Source organism: Equus przewalskii, chromosome 4 (genome assembly GCF_037783145.1).
Source record: "Equus przewalskii isolate Varuska chromosome 4, EquPr2, whole genome shotgun sequence".
NCBI classification, from domain to species: domain Eukaryota; kingdom Metazoa; phylum Chordata; class Mammalia; order Perissodactyla; family Equidae; genus Equus; species Equus przewalskii.
Window position 1 is genome coordinate 38971088 of NC_091834.1, and position 22886 is coordinate 38993973.

Here is a 22886-nt window from a genome sequence, read left to right on the forward strand (position 1 = left end):
AAATCCTGCAACACAGTGTCAAGATGCACTTCAGCAGACCCTGATCCATATGCAACAGCCTGTCCTCTTCCTATTTCTCCACTCAGCTCCCTTCCAAAAGATGGCCGAACACTTCCCTCCTTACCATATTTCCTGAGCCAGGGAGCTGTCTACTCAGCTAAGGTGTCTTGTTGCCACCCACCTACACACATTCCTATCTAGGAGAGGTGAGTTGTAGGCACGATTCCATTTGGGGCATTGGCTGAATTCCAGACCTTGGCGATCTCCGAGCTCAGTAAATACTGGCTAATGATTATGATTATAGGAAAAGAAGATGAAACTGACTGAGAGGTCAAGGATGACTGATTCATGTCATAAATGCGCAGGATAGATTCTCTAGGTGCTACTGGGAATTTAGGAGGAAGAAAAAATCAACAAGCAAATGCATTTCCATATCAGAGATGTGACATATATTATAGATGAATTTGGGATCTTCTTTCCTTCCTCGTGATTTGTGAGGCAGGCTTGGCACTAAACCTATTCTGCGTCCACAAAGACAAAGACAGATGGAAATCCTGCACTGCACATGTCCTCAGTCCATTCGCTTGGGCTGAGGCAGGCAAGTCATGGCTCTACCAGGCTGAAAAAGTAGCAGTTTTTTCATCTGGAAAATAAAAGGCTTGGAGTGGATAATCTTCCCCTTAGTGCTAACATTCTATGTTTCTGATTTTGCATCAAAATGCTGTTTTCTTAATCAGCTCTCTGCCGCTTCCTTTTTGAGGTCATTTTTCTTCCCATTGCAGAAGCAGGCCTGAGTTTCCGATCAGTGGCTGCATAGAGCTGCCTAATCTTTGCTGCTAATCGGTGGGCAAAACACACTTCTGTTTTCAGATCTGGAACCAGCTTCTTTCCAAGACAATTAGAAGAGTATGTCTTTGCAAATTGCTTGTTGAAGGATTTTGAGTATTAAAATGACTAAGAATCAGTGATAATGTGATTCATTCATTATCAAAAGCAGATTGCATACCATAGAGTTTAAAAACTTTGCTTGGAAGGCATATTCAGTGTACATAGCTAAGTAGAAATGTATAAATGGATATATACACATATATCGTGTGTGCATATCTATTTACACACACACACACACACACACACACACTACACATATACACAAATTACAGGCACGCGGTTAATACTCCAGCTCAAGTTGTCTGTGATTCTATTTATCTCTGCTAAGGAAAGTCCGTATCACCAAATATGTCGCCTTCTCAGTGTCTGGAATTTCGAATTAGTATCTTAGAACTTAATTCTATTAATTGAATATGCATTCCTAGATAAATTCAGATAATCCCAAGAGGGTCACCCTTTGAACTATCCTCTGTTTTCTAGACCTTGGTGTGAATTAACCTTGGATTTCTTTACAAAGAGCAGATTTGGATAGCGGGAGAGTTGGGAGGAAGAGAAAGCAAAATGGCCCTACAATTCTGAAAGGGAGGAAAAAGGGATTAAAGTGTATGCGTGCGTGTGTGTGTGTGTGTGTTGTGTGTGTGTGTCTACGTTGGAAAGTGGGCTGCAGAAAAATAAACTTTGGGTTGGATTCATTCATTCCTTCAGGATTAATCAGCATTGTGTATCACCCTATATTATATGGCCTCTTTAAACTAAATTATTTTTTCCCCCTCTGGACAGGGAGACAATAGCTTATTTTAATTTTGCTTATTTTTATAAATAGTAATACATGCACAAGGTACTAAATATAAAAGCTCAAATGGGGCATTCAAGGACAAGTAAATCCGTGTTCTTGTTTCCCAGTCCCCCAGTTCCTGGAGTCACTACTGCAACCAGTTTCTTGTTCTAGGTGTTTATAAATATGTTTGCATATGATGGCATGTTATGCACACTGTCCAGCTTCCTGCTTCTCTTACCCGATAATAACATATCTTGAGATTTTTCCCTATCAGTATACATAGAAATGCCCCCTTCTTTATAATGGCTGATAGTATCCGATTGTATAGATACACCGTAATTTATTTAAACAGTCTCCTATTGATGAAGATAGGACTGATGTTTCCAATCGTTAACCTTTGAGAACAATGCTGTGGTGTAGTGCGTGTTCTTGTCCATAGGCTGAGTTGCCAGGATTCACAACTCCTGGGAACTTTATACTCTTCACAAAGAGTTCAATGCAAGAGGTGTTCCTGGGAGTTCTGCAATACAATGGCACTTATAGGGCATTTCACACATGAGCGATTATACTTGTAGGATTAATACCCAGGAGTGGCATGTGTGTAGTGTTTTTCACCTAAATGAGGAAATTTTAAGATCTGATCCCCAGGCCCACTTTTAATGTGGTCATCATCCTCTGAGTGCCCTCCAGATGCTCATCATTGGTGCCCAGAAGTATTCAAAATATTCTAGATTTATTCTGACCCCATCTAATCAGTGAATAATACAACTTTTACTTCTCTTGTTCTGGGCACTGCACTTTTGTTAATGTGGCTTAAGATTGTATTAGCTTTTTGGCAGCTCCATCCCACTGTCAGCTCATTTTGAGATTACTGTCAAGTCAAATCCCTAGGTCTTTTCTCAAATAAGTTACCATTAAACCATATTCTGCTTCCCTTGTACTTGTATAGTGGGATTTTTATAACTTAAAAGCAAACTTACGATTTATCCGTGTTAAAATTTATTTTGTTGTTTCAGCCCTAGAGTCTCTTCTAAGCTGTTGAGCTCTCTCTCCATCTCATCTTGCCATCAATAGTTCATCTTTCTGTATCTATCTTCCATTCTCCACTTACGGTGAGCTTAATGCCATGGCTCTAGCATTGACACTGAAAGAAGGTTTATAAAGTTATCTCTTTTATACCTTGTCAAATATGGCAATTGTTAGAGGCTTGGATAAAAGGGGCTAGCTCATTGTTTAGAAGTCAAAGGTCACGGGGAAAAAGGCAAGACAGGAGAGAGAAGAGGACATTTCCAACAACTAATGGGAAAAATTTTTCAGAGATCTCAGTTCTAGGAACAACTATGATTCTTCTCAACAATTAATTTGTATATAGCTTGTGGACATAGTTAACTGTGCAACACATCATGCTTTCCTGTTTATTTTGGGTGCTAGGAAGTTCAAAGGCTAATTTTGCAATGTTGTTCTAGTGTACACGACACAGTTTACATTTTGTGTACTTATCTTTGACCTCTTTTTATTTTCCTACCTTACTTTTTCTTTGCCCTTATTTTCTAGATCATTAGAAAATCCTGTATTGTGTAAATCTTGTGAGTTGCTGTCAAGTCTTCTTTCGAAAGAGATATTGTATAAACTGACAGGCTGGCAAATAAAATCTTGGTGTGACAAATTTTTTAAAGACATCAAATACATTCACACCTTAGATTGACAATAACAGCCACAACTATAGGGAAAAAGAACTGTGATGGAATAAAAATTATAAGCTTGTAACTAACAGCTTTGGAATCATTCAAGACAATAGTTGGGAGTTAAAAAATTCTTTAATAAGAGTTTCCTGTAACTCACCAGTTAAAATAAAATGCAATCACGTAAACGAAGATCTCAAGCTCAAATGCCTTGGAATGCCAGGAAGGTAAAGTAAATAAAGGAACGAGATAGAGAGCAGAAGAGACAGTGAGAAGTCAAGAGTGGCTGTCCCTCTTAAAAACATCCAGATATGCTACTAAACTAAACATTTGCAGACCCACCAGCTACTAGTTTATGGCTTCTGAATCATTCCTCCCCAATTTTATAAACGTGACCAAAGTAAAATACTTTGTAAAAATCCTCGCAAAGTAGGGAGAAATTCTAGGCCAAGAAGTTCAATTTTCTTTTCTTTTCTTTTTCAGGGTACTGGTTGCCTAGTTATAAATTAAAGTCTTCCTGGGCAACAGGCCTGCATCTCTCTGTCTTGTTTGGTCACGTGGAGTGTCTTCTGGTGCTACTGGACCACAATGCTACAATCAACTGTAGGCCTAATGGGAAAACCCCTCTTCATGTGGCTTGTGAAATGGCCAACTTGGATTGTGTTAAGATCCTCTGTGACCGTGGAGCAAAGCTCAATTGCTATTCCTTAAGTGGACACACAGCTTTACACTTCTGTACAACTCCAAGCTCCGTTCTCTGTGCCAAGCAATTGGTCTGGAGAGGTAAGCCTTTCTGGGTGGCTGACACTGTTATCACTTGCACACTCATGGTTTTGAAACTTGGTGATATTTACTGAACTCAGGCAATATAGTAGGTATCCCGATGCATTAAGCCTCATTCAAGGGACCCAAAAATACCCATATATGTACATATATACATACACACACATACATGTATATATATGTGTGTGCTGGCCCAGGTCATTTAGTGATGATCACATTAGAGTCTGATAATTTTTTAATTGTAGGAGGCTCATTAATTTACACATTTATTTGACAAATATTTATTTAGCGCATATGATATGTCAGGTAATATGCTAAGTAAGTGAAAAGAGAAAATAGTATCTGCCCTGAAGAAGCTTATATTCTAATAGAGGAGATAACTATTAGCAAAACAGATTCATAAATATATAATTGTAAATTTGGAAAGGAGAAAAACAAGGTGTTATGAAAGAGAATGTCAGGAGTGAACTATTATAAAATGTATAAAGATTTCTCTAAACATATGATATGTAAGCCAAATTTTAAGAATGAGAAGGAGCTAACCATTAAAAGAAGGAGCCAAGAGGAAGAAGAATCTAGGTACAGGGAACAGCATGTGCAAAGTTCCCAGGAGAGCAAAAATCTTGGACTATTCAACAGATGGAAGAAGGCCAGTGGGGCCAGAGTGTCACGGCTGTGGGTGGGGTGGGAGAGAGGAGGGGAGAGGGGACTGCCACAAGATGACATTGCACGTGTTAGATCATATACGGCTTGCTGGGGGCCATAGGATGGGGTTTAGAAATGGAGCCACTGGAAAGTTTTGAGAAGGGCAAAAACATGGTTTCGTTTTCACTTGAAAGCATCATTCTGGATTGATGCAGGCATTGGATTGGAGGAGGCCCAGAGTGGGAGCAGGGAGACCCTAAGGGAAGCTATTGCAATCTTGTAGGTGAGAAGGGACGGTGATTTGCACTAAGGAGCAAACCTGGATAGGAAGATGAGAAGATGAGTTTGTAATATATTTTGGAAGCAGAATTGCTAGCATTTGGAGATGGATTAGATATGGATGGGAATGAAGGGAAAGGAAGTTTCAGGTATCATTGCAGTTTTCTGGCATTAGAAAATCAGTAAATAGCGATGTCTTTTCTTAAGATGGGGAGAGTTGAGGATGAAGCATGTATGTGGAGAAGATAGCTAAATTAGTCTTTTTTTAAAGTCAGATTTATAGAGGTAAAATTTACACACAGTAAAATTTACTATTTTTGAGAAACACATAGTCATGAAACCATCACCACAATCATCTCAAAAAGTTCCCTGATGCCCTTTGTAGTTGATGCCCTCACTCTGTCTCACCTCCAAGAACCACCGATTTGTTTTCTGTCCCTAGAGTTTTGTCTTTTTTGGAATGCTATGCAAATTAAATTATATAATATGCAGCATTTGAGTCTGGTTTTTCCTACTTAACATAATCCATTTGAGATGCATCTGTGTGGTTGCACTCACCAGGAAACCAGAACTTTTATTGCTGAGCAGTATTCCTTGTACAGGTGTAACACAATTTATCTACTCCTCAGTATAGGGGCATTTGGCTTGTTTCTAGTTTTTGGCAATTTTGAAAAAAAAGCTGATATAAACATTTATATGCAGGTTCTTTTTTTTTGTTTCGAGGAAGATTAGCCCTGAGCTAACTGCCTGCAATCCTCCCCTTTTTGCTGAGGAAGACTGGCCCTGAGCTAACATCCGTGCCCATCTTCCTCTACTTTATACGTGGGACACCTGCTACAGCATGGCTTGCCAAGCGGTGCCATGTCCACACCCGGGATCCGAACCGGTGAACCCTGGGCTGCTGAGAAGCAGGACACGCACACTTAACTGCTGCGCCATCGGGCCAGCCCTGCATGCGGGTTCTTGTATGGACATGTTTCCATTTCTCTTGGGTAAATATGTAGGAGTAGGATGATGGGCTGTATAGTAAATTTATAAGAAACTGCTGAACTGTTTTTCAAAGTGGTTGTACCATTCTGCATTCCCACCAGCAGTGTATGAGTTCAGTTGCTCTCCATCCTTTCCAGAACCTGGTAATGTCAGATTAAAAAAAAAATTATTTTAGCCATTCAAAAAGGTATATTATAGTATCTCATTATGATCTTAATTTGAATTTCCCTGTTGACCAAGGATATTAAGTATTTTTTCATGTATTTATTTGTCAGCTGTATATTCACTTTAGTGAAATATCTTTTCGTATCTTTTCTTCTTTCTTTTTAAATGGGTTGCTTGTTTTCTTATTATTGATTTGTGAGAGTTCTTTATATATTCTGGATACTAGCCCTTTATCAGATATGTGATTCGCAAATATTTTTATTCATTCTTTGACTTTTTATTTTCCTAACAGTGTCTTTAAAAGAGCAGAAGTATTTAATTTTGATAAGTTCGATTTATCGATTTTTACCTGTTTTGGTTTGTGCTTTTTTGTGCTGTATCTAAGACTAGCTCAAGTAACAAAGATTTTCTCCTATGTTTTTGTCTAGAAGTTTTATGATTTCAGGTTTTACTTTTGGGCTTTTGATTCATTTTGAGTTAATTTTTATATATGGCATAAGGTACAGATTGAGGTTCATCTTTTTTATATACAGATGTCCAATTGTTTCAACATCGTTTGTTGAAAAGACTATTCCTTTACTCTTGAATTGCCTTGATATCTTTGTCAAAAATCAATTGGCCAGGGCCAGCCCTGTGGCATAGTGGTTAAGTTCATGTGCTCCACTTCAGTTGCCTGGGGTTTACGGGTTCAGACGGCAGGCACGGACCTACACACTGCTAATCAAGCCCTGCTATGGCGGTGTCCCACATACAAAGTGGAAAAAGATTGGCTCAGCTATTAGCTCAGTGACAATCTTCCTCAAGCAAAGAGAGGAAGATTGGCAACAGATGTTAGTTCAGGGCCAATCTTCCTCACAAAAAAAGAAGGAAAGAGAGAAAAAATCAATTGGCCAAATATGGATGGATCCAGGGATCTACATGTCTATCTTTTGCTAATACTCCACTGACTTGCTTGCAATAGCTTTACGTTGTCTCAAAATCAGAGTGAGTCCTCATAGATCAATTTTATTTTATTTTATTTTATTTATTTTTTTTTTTAAAGATTTTATTTTTTCCTTTTTCTCCCCAAAGCCCCCCGGTACATAGTTGTGTATTCTTCGTTGTGGGTTCTTCTAGTTGTGGCATGTGGGACGCTGCCTCAGCGTGGTCTGATGAGCAGTGCCATGTCCGCGCCCAGGATTCGAACTAACGAAACACTGGGCCGCCTGCAGCGGAGCGCGCGAACTTAACCACTCGGCCACGGGGCCAGCCCCCCTCATAGATCAATTTTAAACCTGAGAAGTTTCAGATCTCTTTGAGACATCAAGGTGAATACGTCAAGGTTGCACTTGATATAAAAGTATAGCTTTCTGAAGAAAGTTCTGGATTAATGCTATAAGTTAAAAACTATTGGCTTGTAGACTGTATTTGAAACCAATGAAATCACCTGGATAAAGAAGGTAGCAGAGAAAAGAGAATCTAGGACCAAGCCCCAATAAATTCTTACATTTAGCTGTTAGCAGGATGGACAGGAGCCAAAAAAGGAGACTGAAATGGATTGCTAAGTCAAGTTGGAGAAAACTCAAGAGCATTTTTGGCATCACAGGGACTAAGAAAGAGGCAGGTTCAAGAAGGAGGGAGTGGTCACCTATGTTGACAGCTACTGAGAGGTTTAATTAGATGTTCATTAGATTAATTGAAAGAATTATCGTCAACAAAAATAGCTTTGGTGAAATGGTGGGTGTAGAAGCCAGATTAGAAGGTGTGAATGGGAGGTTAGAAACTAGAGATGGCAAATGTTGACAACTGTTAAAAGAAGCTTGGCTGCAAAAATGAGCATAAGAATAGCATGATTGCTAAAGGGGGAGGGGGTGTCATAGAAGAGTATTATTTACAGCTGGAGATAAAGGAAATGTTTGTGTGCTGAAGGAAATGACTGATAGAAGGAAAACCGTGGACGGTGCATGAGATAGGATAACTGAAAGCTCCAGATCTTAGAGAAATTGAGACAGGATGAAATCAAGAGACCAGGAGACAAATCCTCATTTTTAACACATTGGCCAAAGCAAAAGATGGCTTTAAATGCCAGAGCATTTATAGATTTGGTAGTGATGAGGGAGTTCATATCTGATAGCTTTCCCCCTTCGATAACGTATGAGCCAAAAATGAGAGAACAAAGGGAGGAAATTTTGATGAGAGAGGAGAAGGTATGTAAAGGTCATGGGGAAGTATGGGAGAACAAGCTTAAAGATGCCATGGTCTTCTCAACCTGGGAGAATTAAGGAGAAAAAAATTAGCCTGGCTTATTCTCCTTCTCTCCTGCCCTAGGAGGAAGGGCCTAACGCAGAGACGCATGATGAGGGATAGGCACCAGCTGACTCATCTTACCACTGGTGTTCATCACCCGCTTTCACATTTACTTATACATTTATTTTTAAATTTAGTTTTTATTTATATTTTAATTAATTAATTTAAACTTTTAAGCTTTTTATGTTTTAAATTTTTAGAGAGTTAAGAAATTATGTATTTGTTTAATTATTGACCTTTTATATCACTACCTTTTCTTGTGACTTCATCAACTACATACTGACAGAGAGCTGCCAACCCCTTCACTCCTTAGAAGCGTTGCCACACAGTTTTCCCAAAGGGTGCTGTTGTTCCTTGCCTCCCACGTCTCGGTTGACAGAGGGGCACTACCTAGTGATCAGAAGGAGTGAAGAGCAAGGGGGAGGCGGAGCAAGGCTCCCTGGAGGTTGACACTAATGAATTAGGCTGATGATGATCAGAGAGGAAGAATGGAAGTCCATTAAAGACATATTTGCTCTTTGGCATCATGGTCTCAAAGGCCAAAGCCATAAAGAAAAGAAAGATAAATTAGAGAAAGTGAAAGTGTTCAACTTCTGAGCGGCAAACAGATCATAAAATTAAAAGGGAGTCATAAAACTGGAAAAAATATTTGAGACTATATGACAAAAGGCTCACATCTTAATTCTTAAATCTTAAGAAGTAAAGTAAGGAAGTTAACAACTAAGGAAAAGAAGAGAACAAAAGGACAAAAAATGGGAACAGGAATAGATATTTCAGAAAAAAACAAGCATATAAATAATGAATAAAGATAATATAATGATCACCTTCATTGGTAATAAGTAAATATCAATTAAAATAACAATTGGATGCTTTTATTGTTGTTCATTCCATTAACAAGAACACAAAAGATGATAATACGTATGTGGACAAACACACGGGAAAGTACTCTCATACACTCTCAGTGGAGTGTAAATGGGTGCCGTCGGGAGGGATGTATAAAAAGCTGAAAACCTTTTTGAACTCAGAAAGTCCACCTCCTGGGTTAAGACTGATTTGACCCTTTGGCTCAGGGCTCTCATTAGGTAGGGCCTCAAATTCAGATTTTAGATATTATCTCCAAAGAAGGTTATACACTGAGTCAAAGAGATAATTGATAAGAAAGAAGGAAGACACTTATCATGGTAACAGAATTGTGCTTGGTCACACAACCTGTAGAACACTAGAAATTAAGAGACTTTCTCCTAATTCCATGAGTCTTCAAAATAGGGCAGTTATAAGTGTGTTTTATCTGCTATTTTTGCATTAGAAGGTTTGACTGTTTAAGGAAAACATTTAAAATATGTCACAATTTAAAAATATACATATCGGCATTTTTTTATTTTTTAATATATTTAGAGTCTCAAAAAATTGCCTGATTTCTTCTTTTACCCGCAGCAATTTATATTACTGAAAAACTGAAAAATATTTGCATATCTAACCAAAAAATTTTAAGCTGTGTTACCTCCATACCATACAGACATTAAAAATGATGTTGGCAAAGAATGTTCATTGACATGGAAAGAGTTTTAAAAAGAAGTTTATAGGAGAGTATGTACAGAGTAGACTTATTTTTCTAAAAATTATATACGATTATGTGTATCAGAAAATAATATCCAAATCATCAGAGTCAAACTTGCTATCATAGCTAATGCTTAGCTCCTTGCATAACAAATGTTTTTTTGTTTTTAAGTATGGTACCTGGCAAATATATCAAAACAAAACACAAACGGTGCATCGGATGGTTGGGGAAAATTTCACCCATTTTATGGATGGAGAAATAGAGAAAAGGAGAAGGTTAAGTGCTGGGAGGGAGGTCTCCTAGTCTGGAAACTCTAGAAGACTGTGAGCATCTTGCATCCCTTTCTTTTTGCATTTTTATGTCTTCAGCGTCTTGAGCAGTGCTTGGCATATAGGAGTACTCAGTAAGTGGTCTCTGACTGATCTGGGAATGACTCCAGGGGCCCTGAGTGCATGGATGGGAACTGCCGCCATCTAATAAATGGAAACGGTTATGTTCTTGGTTAACGAAATGCTGCTGATGGTCAGTTTTACCCTCTGAGTCTCCGGGGACATAGCTGAGGGATGAATTTTCTCTCTTGGACTATGTGGTAGGCACTTTGAGGAGAAGTCACATACGTCACTTCGTGGCTGGACAGAGGGAATTGAGACAGCATACAGACAAGGAAAATAAGTCAGGCTAACATAAAACTTGGGACCAGAGAAGTCCATTAGAGGAAAAACCAATGCCATGGCAACTGAAAACCGATGTAATTTCATTTGCTATTTAATGGGTTCTTTGTGGAAAAGTGCTCTTTGTGGAAAAGGCTAATTGAGGCCAAAAAATTGCATGCAATTTTCTCTTAAAGGATTTTCCCCTATTTTTCCAATGTTGTAGAGCCTGCTTTTGTCCCCATGCTGGATTTGTCTGCTATTTTTCTGTTTGCCTTTCTACTTAATGCCCCCCATCTTCTGGCCTTTGTTTCCTCTGGTATTAGTATAATAGTGTTCATCAGTCGAGAGGGCTTATTTACCTCAGTGAAAATGTCCTCTCCCTGAATCCTGCATTTCCCTACGAATAAAGAGAGTCAGGTCAGGTTTAGCTGGCTGAAAAGCAGCATATTATTTCTATTTATTCCCTTTCGTCGGAGGAAAATGAAAGCTGCTTGCTTTACTCTGCATGAAGCAAATCCTGACAGTTGGAGGGAAATTTGTTACTGCAGGAAAGCCATAAAAATTCAAATGTTTCCTAGCAGAATGTGGTATGAGGACAATGCAAAGGAGCCCGGGCCTTTTAAAAGACTGTCTCCTGCTACTTGGTGTGACAATGACACAAGTTACTTGAACGGTAGGAAAGTCCCTATGCAATGAGGCATTCATAGTAAGGCAAGATGTCATTGGACTTCATTTTAGTCAAGAAATAGATATGCCTGTTTACAGCCATCTCTCTCACCAATCCATACCTTCCCCTTTCCGGCTCTTACGTTACATGTTGTAATAGCACAAATCTGGCCATCCTAGTTATTTGAAAACCACCTGGGGCATTTTTGCCCCATCTGCTGTACTGTTAGTACCACCTGTACAATGAATTTAATATTTTCTTCAAATTAACGTTACTTATTAAATTTAATTTTAAAGTAAACTTTATACCACTATAAAAATGGATTCATCACTATAAAAATAATACGGCAAAATCCCTTGCCATACGTAGAAAGTCATAGTCACAGTAAATAATGGACAATGAAATTCTTGACCTCTGTCTGTCCCGAGACCCTCTCTCAGATGGCAGAGAATCACTCTAAAAAGTCGCTGCTTTTTCTGGAAGCGTCATCTCCAATCATTCTGCTCTAAATGAGTGAAACCGAAATGTATTTGCAGGTCGTCTCTCACACCCAGCGAGGTGGCAGGTAGTCCAGCCCGGTAGAGAATGTCCCACATAAAATCATAGCACACTTGGGGAGACTCTGCCTTAAGCAGTGCTTTGTAAAGTTGATGGTCTACTTAGTGGTGAATTTTAGAAGCACCCCCTTTAGAATCAGCAGTGAAACAAGCTGGATGCTCACACCACATCTCCTCAGCTCTGGCGTGGAGGTCCTCACTGGCACAAAGAGAAAAGAATAAGAAATAAGATGCATGAAGATTGGAAAGCAGGAAGCAAAACTTCCATTATTTCACACAGTGTGTTTATCTACATAAAAAACCCAAGAAAATCTAAGGTCAAACAGTTAGAATTTGTAATTGAATTCAGCAGAGGTACTGCATTTGAGATCAATATACAAAAATAAATCTTTGCATTTCTATATACCAGAAACAAGTGGCAAGAAATTATTATGCAAGAAAAGATAGATTTATAATATCACAAGAAATTTAAGGGACCTAAAACATATATTCAACAAAAGGGTAGAAGAAACATAAAAATTGATTAAAAGACATTAAGAGGATACTATATTCAAGGTTTATTATGAAAAATGTAGTTCTTGATTACTCCCTCCTCAAAGGCAACCACTTTCACCTCTTTTAGCTGATTAGTTTGATATTTATCTCCATATTGCTAAATAAATCCCATTTATTTATGCATAAAATTGGAAGGAATAAGGAGAAACATAAGCAGTTTTCTGATAATCTATTGATTTGTCTAAGGGAGGATGAGCATCTGGATCGCACCCCCCAAGCCCTACCACGCACCTCTCCTAGCATCTGTCCTCACGCTATAAATATATTACAACCATGAGGCTTGAGGCAAACCGGAGTACCTTTTCTTTCCTTGTATAACATTTTGTTTTCCCTGGAGTTAGTTGTCTTGTTTTATTCTTTTGCTTAGTTTTCTACGTCTCCCCAAAAGAGAGAGTATTTTAACCTCAAACCACTAGCCAATAGTTTTAAATTTTTCTGAAAATATTCAGAATTCAATGGGCATTTTATCAGTTTCATTTTCTTGAAAAAGTCCCTTCTGGAACCTTCAGACCTGCTCCAACTACTGTCGTCCTGCGATCTCCATTCTCCATCATCCTGGAGATTCCCTTTGTCTCTTCCTTGTGTTGGATTTCCTATTTCCTGGATCCCGGGTCTTCCTATGTTTTGGTTTATTGCCTGTTTGGGTTGAGTATATCTTCTTTCTGAGAAAGAGTGCAAGGGCTATATGTGCCCCAGAAGGCACTTATTCTACCCTGGCTTGGCATAGAATTCTAGATGGATAATCATTTTCCTTTAGAATGGTAAAGGCATTGCTCCATTGATTTGTAGTTTCCAGTACTGCTGCTGAAAAATTGGAAGCCATTTTATTTCCTCTTCATTTATATGTGACCTATTATCTTCCTCTCAGGAGCAGTGGGGTTAGAATTTTCTTTTTGTCTTTGGTGTTCTGACATTCTGTGATGATCTCCTTTAGCGGTTTATTTTCATCCGTTGTACTGGGTCCTTTCAACCCCCCAAAAGTGCATATCTATCAGTTCTGAGAAATGTTCCTGAATGATTTCCTGCATGAATTCTTTTCTTCTATTTTCTGTATGCTCTCTTTCTTGAATTGCTATTATTTAGACATTGTACCTCCTGAATTGTTCCTCTAATTGTCTTATATTGTCTCCTGTTTTACATTTCTTTATCTTCATGCTTTATTTTCTGGGAGATTTACTCCAGATTTTTTTCTCTGTTTTTTTATGGGTTCTATCTACCATATCAAAGGCTTTCCTTAAATATTTTACAATCCTTTGCTGTCTGCTGATGTTTAAGATTGACCGACTGAAAGCTGATTTGGACTCTAAGTGTATCAGTGGAGTTCACTGACTGTTAGCTTCCCTATAGGAGATCTGGCTGGACTTTTTATTTGAGGAATCTTTGACGTAGTTCCTTTAGATCTTTTTCTTAGGCTGCTCAGATTCTCCAAAGAAAACTCTACTTGGTTTCTTCCTGGAGGGTCATGGCCTGGTTGCTGGTTTTCTAGGTGCTGAGTTAGGGAAAAGGGCTGGGAATGCAAATCCATTATACATGTGGTCTAGAATGCTCTGCCCTCTCCTCTTGGCTGAGCTAACTTCTACTCCTACTTAAGGCCTTAGTTCAGACATCAGTTCCAAAGATCAGTCTTCCTGAATTCCCTTAAATGAAGTTAGGTCCCTATGTTATTCTGTATTCTCATAGCACGTTGTAGATTTCCTTTGTGACATTTATATTTTATTTGTTTAATTCTTTGATTAGTATTGCCTCCCTCACTAAATCATAAATTTCATGAGAGCAGAGTTTTGCTTAGCATAGCCCAGTACATAGTACATATCAGTTGTTGATTGTTGAATATTTGTTGAACGTTCATTTAAGAACAAGTCCTAGAACTAGGGAGGAGAGTGTGGTTGAACCAGAGTAATTCGATCACCATTACTGGCACAATGACTCTCGGTTCATAGTCTATTGCACTCTGCTTCTTTTCTTATATGAAGAGAGTATGTCAGGGAGGAGGGAGCTGTCAGAAGTGTCAAATACTGCCGAGAAATCCAATAAGTTGAGAGTTAAAAAGTTTCATTTGGATTTAGTTACATGGAGGGACTTACAGATCATAGCAATCAGTTGAGTGATGGACACAAAAATCAGAATGGAGCAGACTAACAACCAAAAAGAAGCTTGTCTGTGAATGTGAACAAGCTTTTAAAGAGTATTTGTGAAGAAGAGACAAGAGGGCAGATGAAGAGGGAAATGAGGTTGAGAATTCTTTTCTTTTAGATGACAGAAACATGAGCATTTAAAAAAACTGATGGCAAAATCCACTAATAGGCAGACATTAAAGACAAAGGAGAGAGGAGGGGTAATCTGTGGTGGGAGGATTCTGAGAAGTGTGGGAAATGATGTCGAGAACCAGGTAAAGTATTGGTTCTAGGGAGGAGAACACCTGTTCCATTGTAGCTGGAGGCAAAAAGGGAGAGGATGGGAGATGATATCTGTGATAGTAAGGCAATAAAGAAGTTTCCGTATGAAAGGTATTTTCTGTGTAAAATAAGACATGAGGAAATCCGAGCGTAAAGCAAGAGGGAAAAGAGTTAAAGGATTGAGGAAGTGAAACGGGCTTGAAATAATTATGACGGAGAGTGGGGGAATAAGGTAAGAAGAGAAACATTGGATTACTGAGCAGTCTTGAGGATCTAGTTTTTGACTTTACAGTGGCACCGGTCTTGTACAGATGGCACCTCACCTGTAGTGTGGTTTTTGCCATATTGCTCTCAGCTGTTGGGTACAGGTGCTGAGACAGTAGTTAATTGAGTTCATTCATGGCATCAGGTGGGTGCTATGAGGAGTTGGAGATAGTTTAAGGTTTTGGCAAAAGAGTTATTGAAATGGTGGAACATGGAATTAAGCTGGATAAAGAGGGGAGAAAAGGAAGGAACATCTAATGGACAAAGAGAACAGAGAGAGGGATTCTAATGAAACTAAGATACAAGAACAGGCAGTTATGGCCAGAGAATTGAATGTAGGAATTCGTGATTTCTGGAGACTAATCAATTGAGGGTAATGACTCAGTCAGGTGTGACTGTGGGTGGGAGTCACCAGGTCAGAAAGGAGGAGAAAGTCATGGGAGAGAATGAGATCCATACATTGAGGAACCTGGGCATTGGGTGGTCGTCCCTGTGGGCACCGATGTCACCCAGGATTTGTGTGGAGAGGAATAATGTAAGTCAGGTGCCAAAATCTTCAGGAACTGATGTGGAGATATATGTATTCAGGAAGGAGGGTACGTGGTAGAGATGAAAAAGCAGAGCCCCAAAGAAGCAGGGATGTTCTTTTTATTTTTATTTATTTTTTCAACAGAATTAGGGAGTAATTGGAAGCAGCAATAGGGAGTCAGCTATATGAAAAAGAACACCCAGCTGTATACTGCAGGCCAGAGTTAAGCATCCCGCATCTGTTCTTTGAGATTGGAATAGGGCAAAGCTAGTTTGGTTGCCATGGTGACCAACGCCATGTCTCCAGGCTCATTAATCCTGTGTTCCAAACTAAGCACTTAGCGATAGCTTCTGAATAAATGCAACAAAGCTCTGCATACTGAAAAGGGCACGTTCGTGTTAAGCAGGGGAAAAAAGGTTTTCAATTTCATTCATTAAACTTGAGTAAATAATTCAATATCTTTGTGCGTCAGTCCTCCTAGCTAATGAATAAGGATAAATGCTTAATGGAAAATCTAGCCTAATAAAGTTAACAGCATCGGCTTTACATGTAAAGGAAATTGATGTTGCCGGTATATATGCATATGAAGGAGAAAATGGAGAGGAAAATGACATATATTAAGCATCTACGATGTGGAATGTCAGGTACTTTGAAATAAAATGTCTCATTTAGTCCTTGCAACAACCGTGTGAGGTGCATATTATTCTCTTCATTTTGTAGATGAGGAATCAGAAACGCAGAGAAGTAAGGCCCCAATTCACACAATTGGTAGGATTCAAGCAGGTGCAGTTCTGCCTGGTTTGGGTCAATGATGGCCCTACTATGGCTGGTTGGAAATTGTATACTGCTTTTCCTTTTGGAACATTTGGCTAATTAAAAAATTAGGAGAAAAGTTTCTGCTAAGGTGACACTGCCTACATAAAAGAGAAGTTTAAATGCTGTATTAGAATTCCATTGGCTTAAAAAAAATTCACTACCATGGATGTTTTTAAATGCTTTTCTTGAAAAAAAAAAAAGAGGAGAAGACAACTGGGTATATTAGAAGCATGTTTAATTAAAAGATGGCAAAACTGTCAATGCTTCTTCCGAAATGAATCTCCCCAAAGCAATCATTTATCCCCACTTTGCCATTTCCTAGTGCATAGAAAGTTTGACGTTGCAAAGCTGACCCTCAACACAGAAGCTGATTTTTTTCTTCTAAGTATAAAGCCTTTATTTGGATTTACTGGATTTGCTCCCACAAAGGTGTAGATAAATGACCAAAAAAGATATATCAAAAACCCATTGGGGCCGGCCTGGTGGTGCAGTGGGTAAGTTCGCACGTTCCCCTTCAGCGGCCCGGGGTTGGCCTATTTGGATCCCAGGTGGGGACATGGCACCGCTTGGCAAAAGCCATGCTGTGGTAGGCGTCCCACATATAAAGAAGAGGAAGATGGGCATGGATGTTAGCTCAGGGCCAGCCTTCCTCAGCAAAAAGAGGAGGATTGGCAGTAGTTAGCTCAGGGCTAATCTTCCTCAAAAAAAAAAACACTAATTCGTTTTCCATAAAATTAAACTCTTTAATTCAAAGCAACTCTTTGATCAATGTCTAATTTCTGCCTCTAACAATGTGATATAGTAAGGTTTAAAATATATAGAAACAACTAGGTGCAAGTTAAAGATCCCCGTCACTAAACTCAGCTGTGAGCAATTTTTTAATCCAAATACGAATTGTTTTGGTCTCACCTATATGAGTGTCCCAGGTCTATTCTCTTAAATTTGGGTTGCTTACTGCTGCCCCAGATGATTCCCACGTGTTGCTTCAGAGGGAAAGTGTTAATTACAGCCTTCTCTTCCCCTGTTAGTATTACAAGTTTCCTTCTCCAACTGGCTCTCTACTTTGAATTCTGTCCGAGGCCATATGTGACTTGCGTTGTGAGTGTTCAGTCTGGCTGTGTTATCTTTGTTTTACAACTAGCAGAGTCTGAAACCAGAAATTGAAGGATGAAGTTTCCTTGGGCTTGTACTACTTTATTTTTTTTTTTCTATCAGCACTTCTCTAATTTGTTTATTACTTAGAGGAGCCTGGATCTTATTATCCACTGAACATTTTAAACACCATTTAGCAAAAGATATCAGATTAATAAGCAGAAATGCAACTGTTTTCTTTGTAATTTCCATAAGTAATAATTTATGGAAGATAACTTAATTTCAGAAGGAGACTCAAGGGCCCAGATTTGGAGGTAAAATGGTTAAATCAAACAAAAGCCTTAGGCTGCTGTCTCAGTTTTCTATTAAGCTAACCAAGAAAACACACAAATAGGGGAAATGGCAAAAACATCAGAAGTGGAGGCTAAGAACCAAGTACATATGCCAGCTTCCTGAAGAAGTTGCTACTAATTAGAAAGCTAATGGGAACAGAATAAAAGTGGACCCCTCTTTTTTCTGAGATAAAACATCCCCTGGCAGTCAGAAGAGGTATTAGCCACCCCCCACTGAGAGCCACCGAGGGCTTCAGACTTCTGGGGAGGCCCTGAGAGCATCCTTGCCTTTGTTTACTGGGGCCTTAGAAGTCCCGGCAGCCCTCAGAAACGCTCTCCAATTAAGAGGGGCGCCAACCAGAGAACCGAGTGGAAAGGCAGGAAGCTAATTACTTCTTGCAAGCAAAGCTGAATTAAGCCGGTGGAGGGCAGAGGAAAAGATTGAGTAAGAGTCCTGAGAAAAGGTCTGCTTGGACTTAATAATAGTAACAACTGGACATGGCATTTCTATTGCATGCCTGGCACTTTATCCATACTCTCATTTAATCCTCACAACTATCCTGAGGTTAATGCTATCTTCCCCATTTGCAGACTAGAACACCAAGTTGCTGAATGATAACACCAGGTTTTGAACGCAGATTGACTTCAACACAGAGAACTTGCTTTTCCACTAGGTGGTGCTGCCTCTCCTGTGCTACTCAGAATCCCGCCAGGAATGTAACTAGTCTTGGGACTGCCCTGTTGCCTTGTTCTGTGAATTTTGTCCCCATTGTAGACTGGACCTGTTGTCAGTAAGGCTACCACTTGCTCACCTTCTTCTAGAACTGCCTGGTTCACAGCTCCTGATGAAGGGAAAGCTTAGGTTATGTTCTCTAATACCAGATCTTCCCTGCCACAGCCAACTAGACCAGTTATTCAACCCGAGGGCCTCAAATATGGCATAATATGAAGGGAGGAACTCAAGTATAGTGCTTAAGCATGTAGGGTCTGGAGTAAGATTTCCTGAGTTGAAATCTTGACCTCTTTCCTCCATTCCCTACCTACATGAGTGAGGGCAAGATTTAACCTCTTCAAATCTCAGCCCTCATTTGTAATGGGGATATTGATAACAATCCAAGTGGATACCAGGGAACTCAAACAAGGGTTCATGGATCTTCACGTGTGGCTCTTTCCCCACCCCTTACCTTTGTATTGTCTAGAAACGCATGTCCCTAAGTCCATTATATTAAACACTGACTCTGGGACTGTCAACAGACGTTCAAAAAGAGAATTCCTTGGTCAAATAAGTTTGGGAAAATGCACGTTAAATTAGACAGATTTCCTCACCATAGGGCTTCTCAGAATCTTTCATATGCTAATGTGAATTGTAAATATACAAAGGTACACAGAATCTACAACTTTATTTAACCACAGAGCCTTTATTTTTAATGCATTTTACAATACTAATATGCCACAGAATAGACTGAGAAATACTGGCTTAGAAGAATGAAATTGGGGTTTACAGCTGGAAGAGGAACTCACGTTGGGTGCAGCAAGATCTTAGCCCTGTGTATATCAGTCTTCCCTCCAGCTCCCTGTCTGGGTGCAAATGCTATCTCACTGTAGCAGGCAGAACAATGATTCTCCAAAGACGTCCATATCCTATCCCTGGAACCTGTGCCTGTTACCTCATATGGCAAAAGGGATTTTGCAGATGTGATTAAATTAGTGGCTTTGAGATGGGGAGATTATTTTAGATTATTCCAGTCAGCTGATCGCCTTAAAACTGGAGAAACTTTTTGGGCTGTTGTCGGAGGAAATGTGATTATGAAAGGAAAGTCAGAAAGATTTGATGCGAAAAAGACTCTACCCACCATTGCTGGCCTTGAAGATGGAGGAAGGAGGCAATGAGCCAAGGAATGTGGGTGGACTTTAGAAGTTGGAAAAGGCAAGGAAACAGATTCTCCTAAAAAGAATCCAGAAGGACCACGGTCTCACTGACTCTTGATCTTAGTCCACTGTATTAGTCAGAGTTTTCCAAAGAAACAGAACAAACAGAGAGAGACAGAGATTAAGAGAGAGAGAGAGATTGAGAGAGACCGAGAGAGATTTATTTTAAGGAATAAATCTCTGTGGAGAAACAAGTCCAAAATCTGCAGGGTAGGCCAGCAGGCTGGAGACTCCGGGAAGACTTACAGTGTGAATCCAAAGGCGTCTCCTGGCAGAATTCCTTCTTGCTCAGGGGAGGCCAGTCTTTGGTCTATTAAGACTTTCAACTGATTGGATGAGGCCCACTCACATTATGGAGGATAATCTGCTTTACTCAAAGTCTACTGATTTAAAAGTTAACCTCATCTAGGAAACACCTTCACAGAAACAGGCAGAATAATGTTTGACCAAATATCTGGGCACTGTGGCCCAACCAAATTGTCACATAAAATTAACCATCATACCCGCTGAGACCTGCATTGGACTTCTGATAATAAATTTGTGTGTTTTAGGCCACTAAATTTGTGGTAATTTGTTACAGCAACAATAAGAAACTACACTCATGCTCTACCCACTCCAAACATTGTCTACTGTAATGCTAGCCATTTCCTACTGAGGACTTGCTCATCTGTCTCTTGGTTTTGGTACATTTCCCTTGTTCCGTCATCAGGAATGATTTTAATTCTGGTGTAGATTACCAATACGAACTCACCCTCCCATCTCCTGGACCTCTACAACTCTAACAACGCTCCTCTCATTCTAGGTCAGCCATCCACTCACATGATCACATCCTGCCCCTTTATATTGCGCCAATATTTTTATTTCCTATCTTTTCAGCCATCATTCTCTCAGTTACACCTTACTAGTTCTTCAATGTCATGGTGACTCCAGTTCTTGCACCTCTTTTTAGCCAGGTCTGCCAATCCTTCATAGCTTCATTTCGTTCCCCCCTCAGTCTGGGTTTCCTGGTTGACTTGCACTGCTATCCCACCAACATTACGACTTTGCCACGGCAGGGTTCTTCTGGACTGATACACCTGTCCCTATTTACTGTTGTGTCTATAAAAATACAGTAAAACCCCCAAAATCCTTTAACAACAGCTATGTAAACTCAATATATGAACAAACTATACACCAAAGAATGAATGACATTTCTATTAATTACATCATCAAAGGGAATGGATTGGGATGTACATTTTTGATGAGATGCCGCATGCTCTACCCTCTTAAACAAAACAGCACAGGTGGCCCCCCAAGAGTTAGGGAGAGAGATTGACACTAACATTCAGTGTCTGGCTTCAGGGTGCGCAAATTCTCCCTCCCCTTAACTTCTTTATCAGTCTACATCCATTGAGAATACCTCACGGCATGCAGCATGTCAGGCATTGGAGAAGATCTTGTATTCTCAGACGATTAGTCATTACCTGTCTTACAGAGCTCTCAAGTATGAAGACGGTAAGAAGTCCAACTGGGAGTCTATGAAAAATACACTGGCCCACAGGGAAGAAACGTTACTCTGACAACTCGGGAGAGGATAATTCTGAAACTGCCTTTCTGCAAGAAATAGACAAAAATTTTGGAGCCCTCTGCTTAATTCCATCCAAAATTTGAAGGAGACATGACTTCTGTGAAAGCTAAGCAGATAACCGGCTGAGATAAAGGCAGCAATGCAAAGGGAGCTGCGGAAATAATTTCCCTCTTCTGTCAACCTCAGCGGCTCTCCTAAACCTTTATGTAGGCACACCTCCAGTTTCACCAGCTTGGACATAGGCAACATCACACATATGTACCCCAGGGTAAACCAACTCTGATCCTCTACAGACTGTCTTACAAGAAGTCTTTCCCCGAAATCTCCTTTCCTGATTTGAATCCCCAGCAGTGACCTCTGTTCAAGCAATGAACTGTTCTTTCTGTAAACCAATGGTTGTAGAAAGAACCCAGGTGTTCCCTCTGGGCTAAAGGACTCCTCGCTCATGGTCCAGAATGCTGGTTGCTCCAGAGATGGGCTTCATCACCATTGCTTTGCTGCGCTGCTGCCACTGAAAGGGGAAGGCCCATTATTGCTTGATTAATTCCTTCTCATGCAGTTGGTTTCTGCTAACCTAATGCCCCACTTGCTGCTCCTCCTCCTCCTCTCATTCTGCCTCAGGAGTGGGAGTACCACTCCCATTCATACCTCATCATCTCCCTGTCTCATTCCAGTCCTGCCTCCATGTGGCCAGGGCCATCACCTCCACCCCTGAGGCTGATCCAGGGCTCCCCTAGTTCTGAGTCCAGAACAAAGGAAGTTTTGTCCTTGGGTAGAGAAAGAAGTCATTATTCACTTTCTCCAAATTTGTGGCCTTTTAAAAAAAAAACAGACAAAAACCCCAGCAAACTTCCCCAGGATTAACCTCTTTTTCAGTTGAATAACAATGGCAGCATTCATTTTCTTCAGCAAAAACATCATCCCAATCATAAGATATGGTCTGCTTTCATGAGCCCAACAAGATTAGCACAAAATAGTATGATAATACTACATTTTCCAAAGTCTGAGTTATTCAGTCCTATCTATGGTTACTTTGCTAAATTCTAATCAATGTCTTTTTGGAATTAAAAAGATAAAAAATAAAACAAGCATAAAGTGACTGAGTTCAGTGCCTGCATCTGATTGTTCACATCTAGAAAGATACCTTTTCCTTAAGGTTGAGTAAATTAAAAATAAACATAAGAATAAATAAACATGGGCTCTATGAGAAAAAGTCTGCTTCCCAAGGGAGGAGAAGCAATAATCTGAGGAGTTGGCAGATAAGCTTTGATATGAAAAAGATTCGCTTCAGGAGAAAGAAGGAAATAGTTTGTTATTTGTTTCCTGTTTTCAATATGTTTAAAAAAAATACAGGTAGCTGTTGAAGACGAAGAAGAAAGTTGTTATGGGAACAGACCACATGCAAAACGGTTTAGTTTAATAAGCATTTATAGAGTCAAGCTGTTTTTCTATTCCCTCACTGGCCTTTCTTCAGT

General features: G+C 39.7%; 1 protein-coding gene across 8 annotated transcripts in view; it reads left to right on the top strand.

Annotated features, from left to right (window-relative positions):
• ASB4 (ankyrin repeat and SOCS box containing 4) overlaps positions 1–22886 on the top strand; it is a 118605-nt gene that overhangs the window by 57939 nt on the left and 37780 nt on the right. For all 8 annotated transcript variants that reach the window (XM_070617554.1, XM_070617552.1, XM_070617551.1 and 5 more), the window contains one exon: positions 3832–4131. In XM_070617554.1, coding sequence (XP_070473655.1) covers positions 3832–4131 — 300 coding nt within the window. The remainder of the gene's footprint in view (positions 1–3831; positions 4132–22886) is intronic.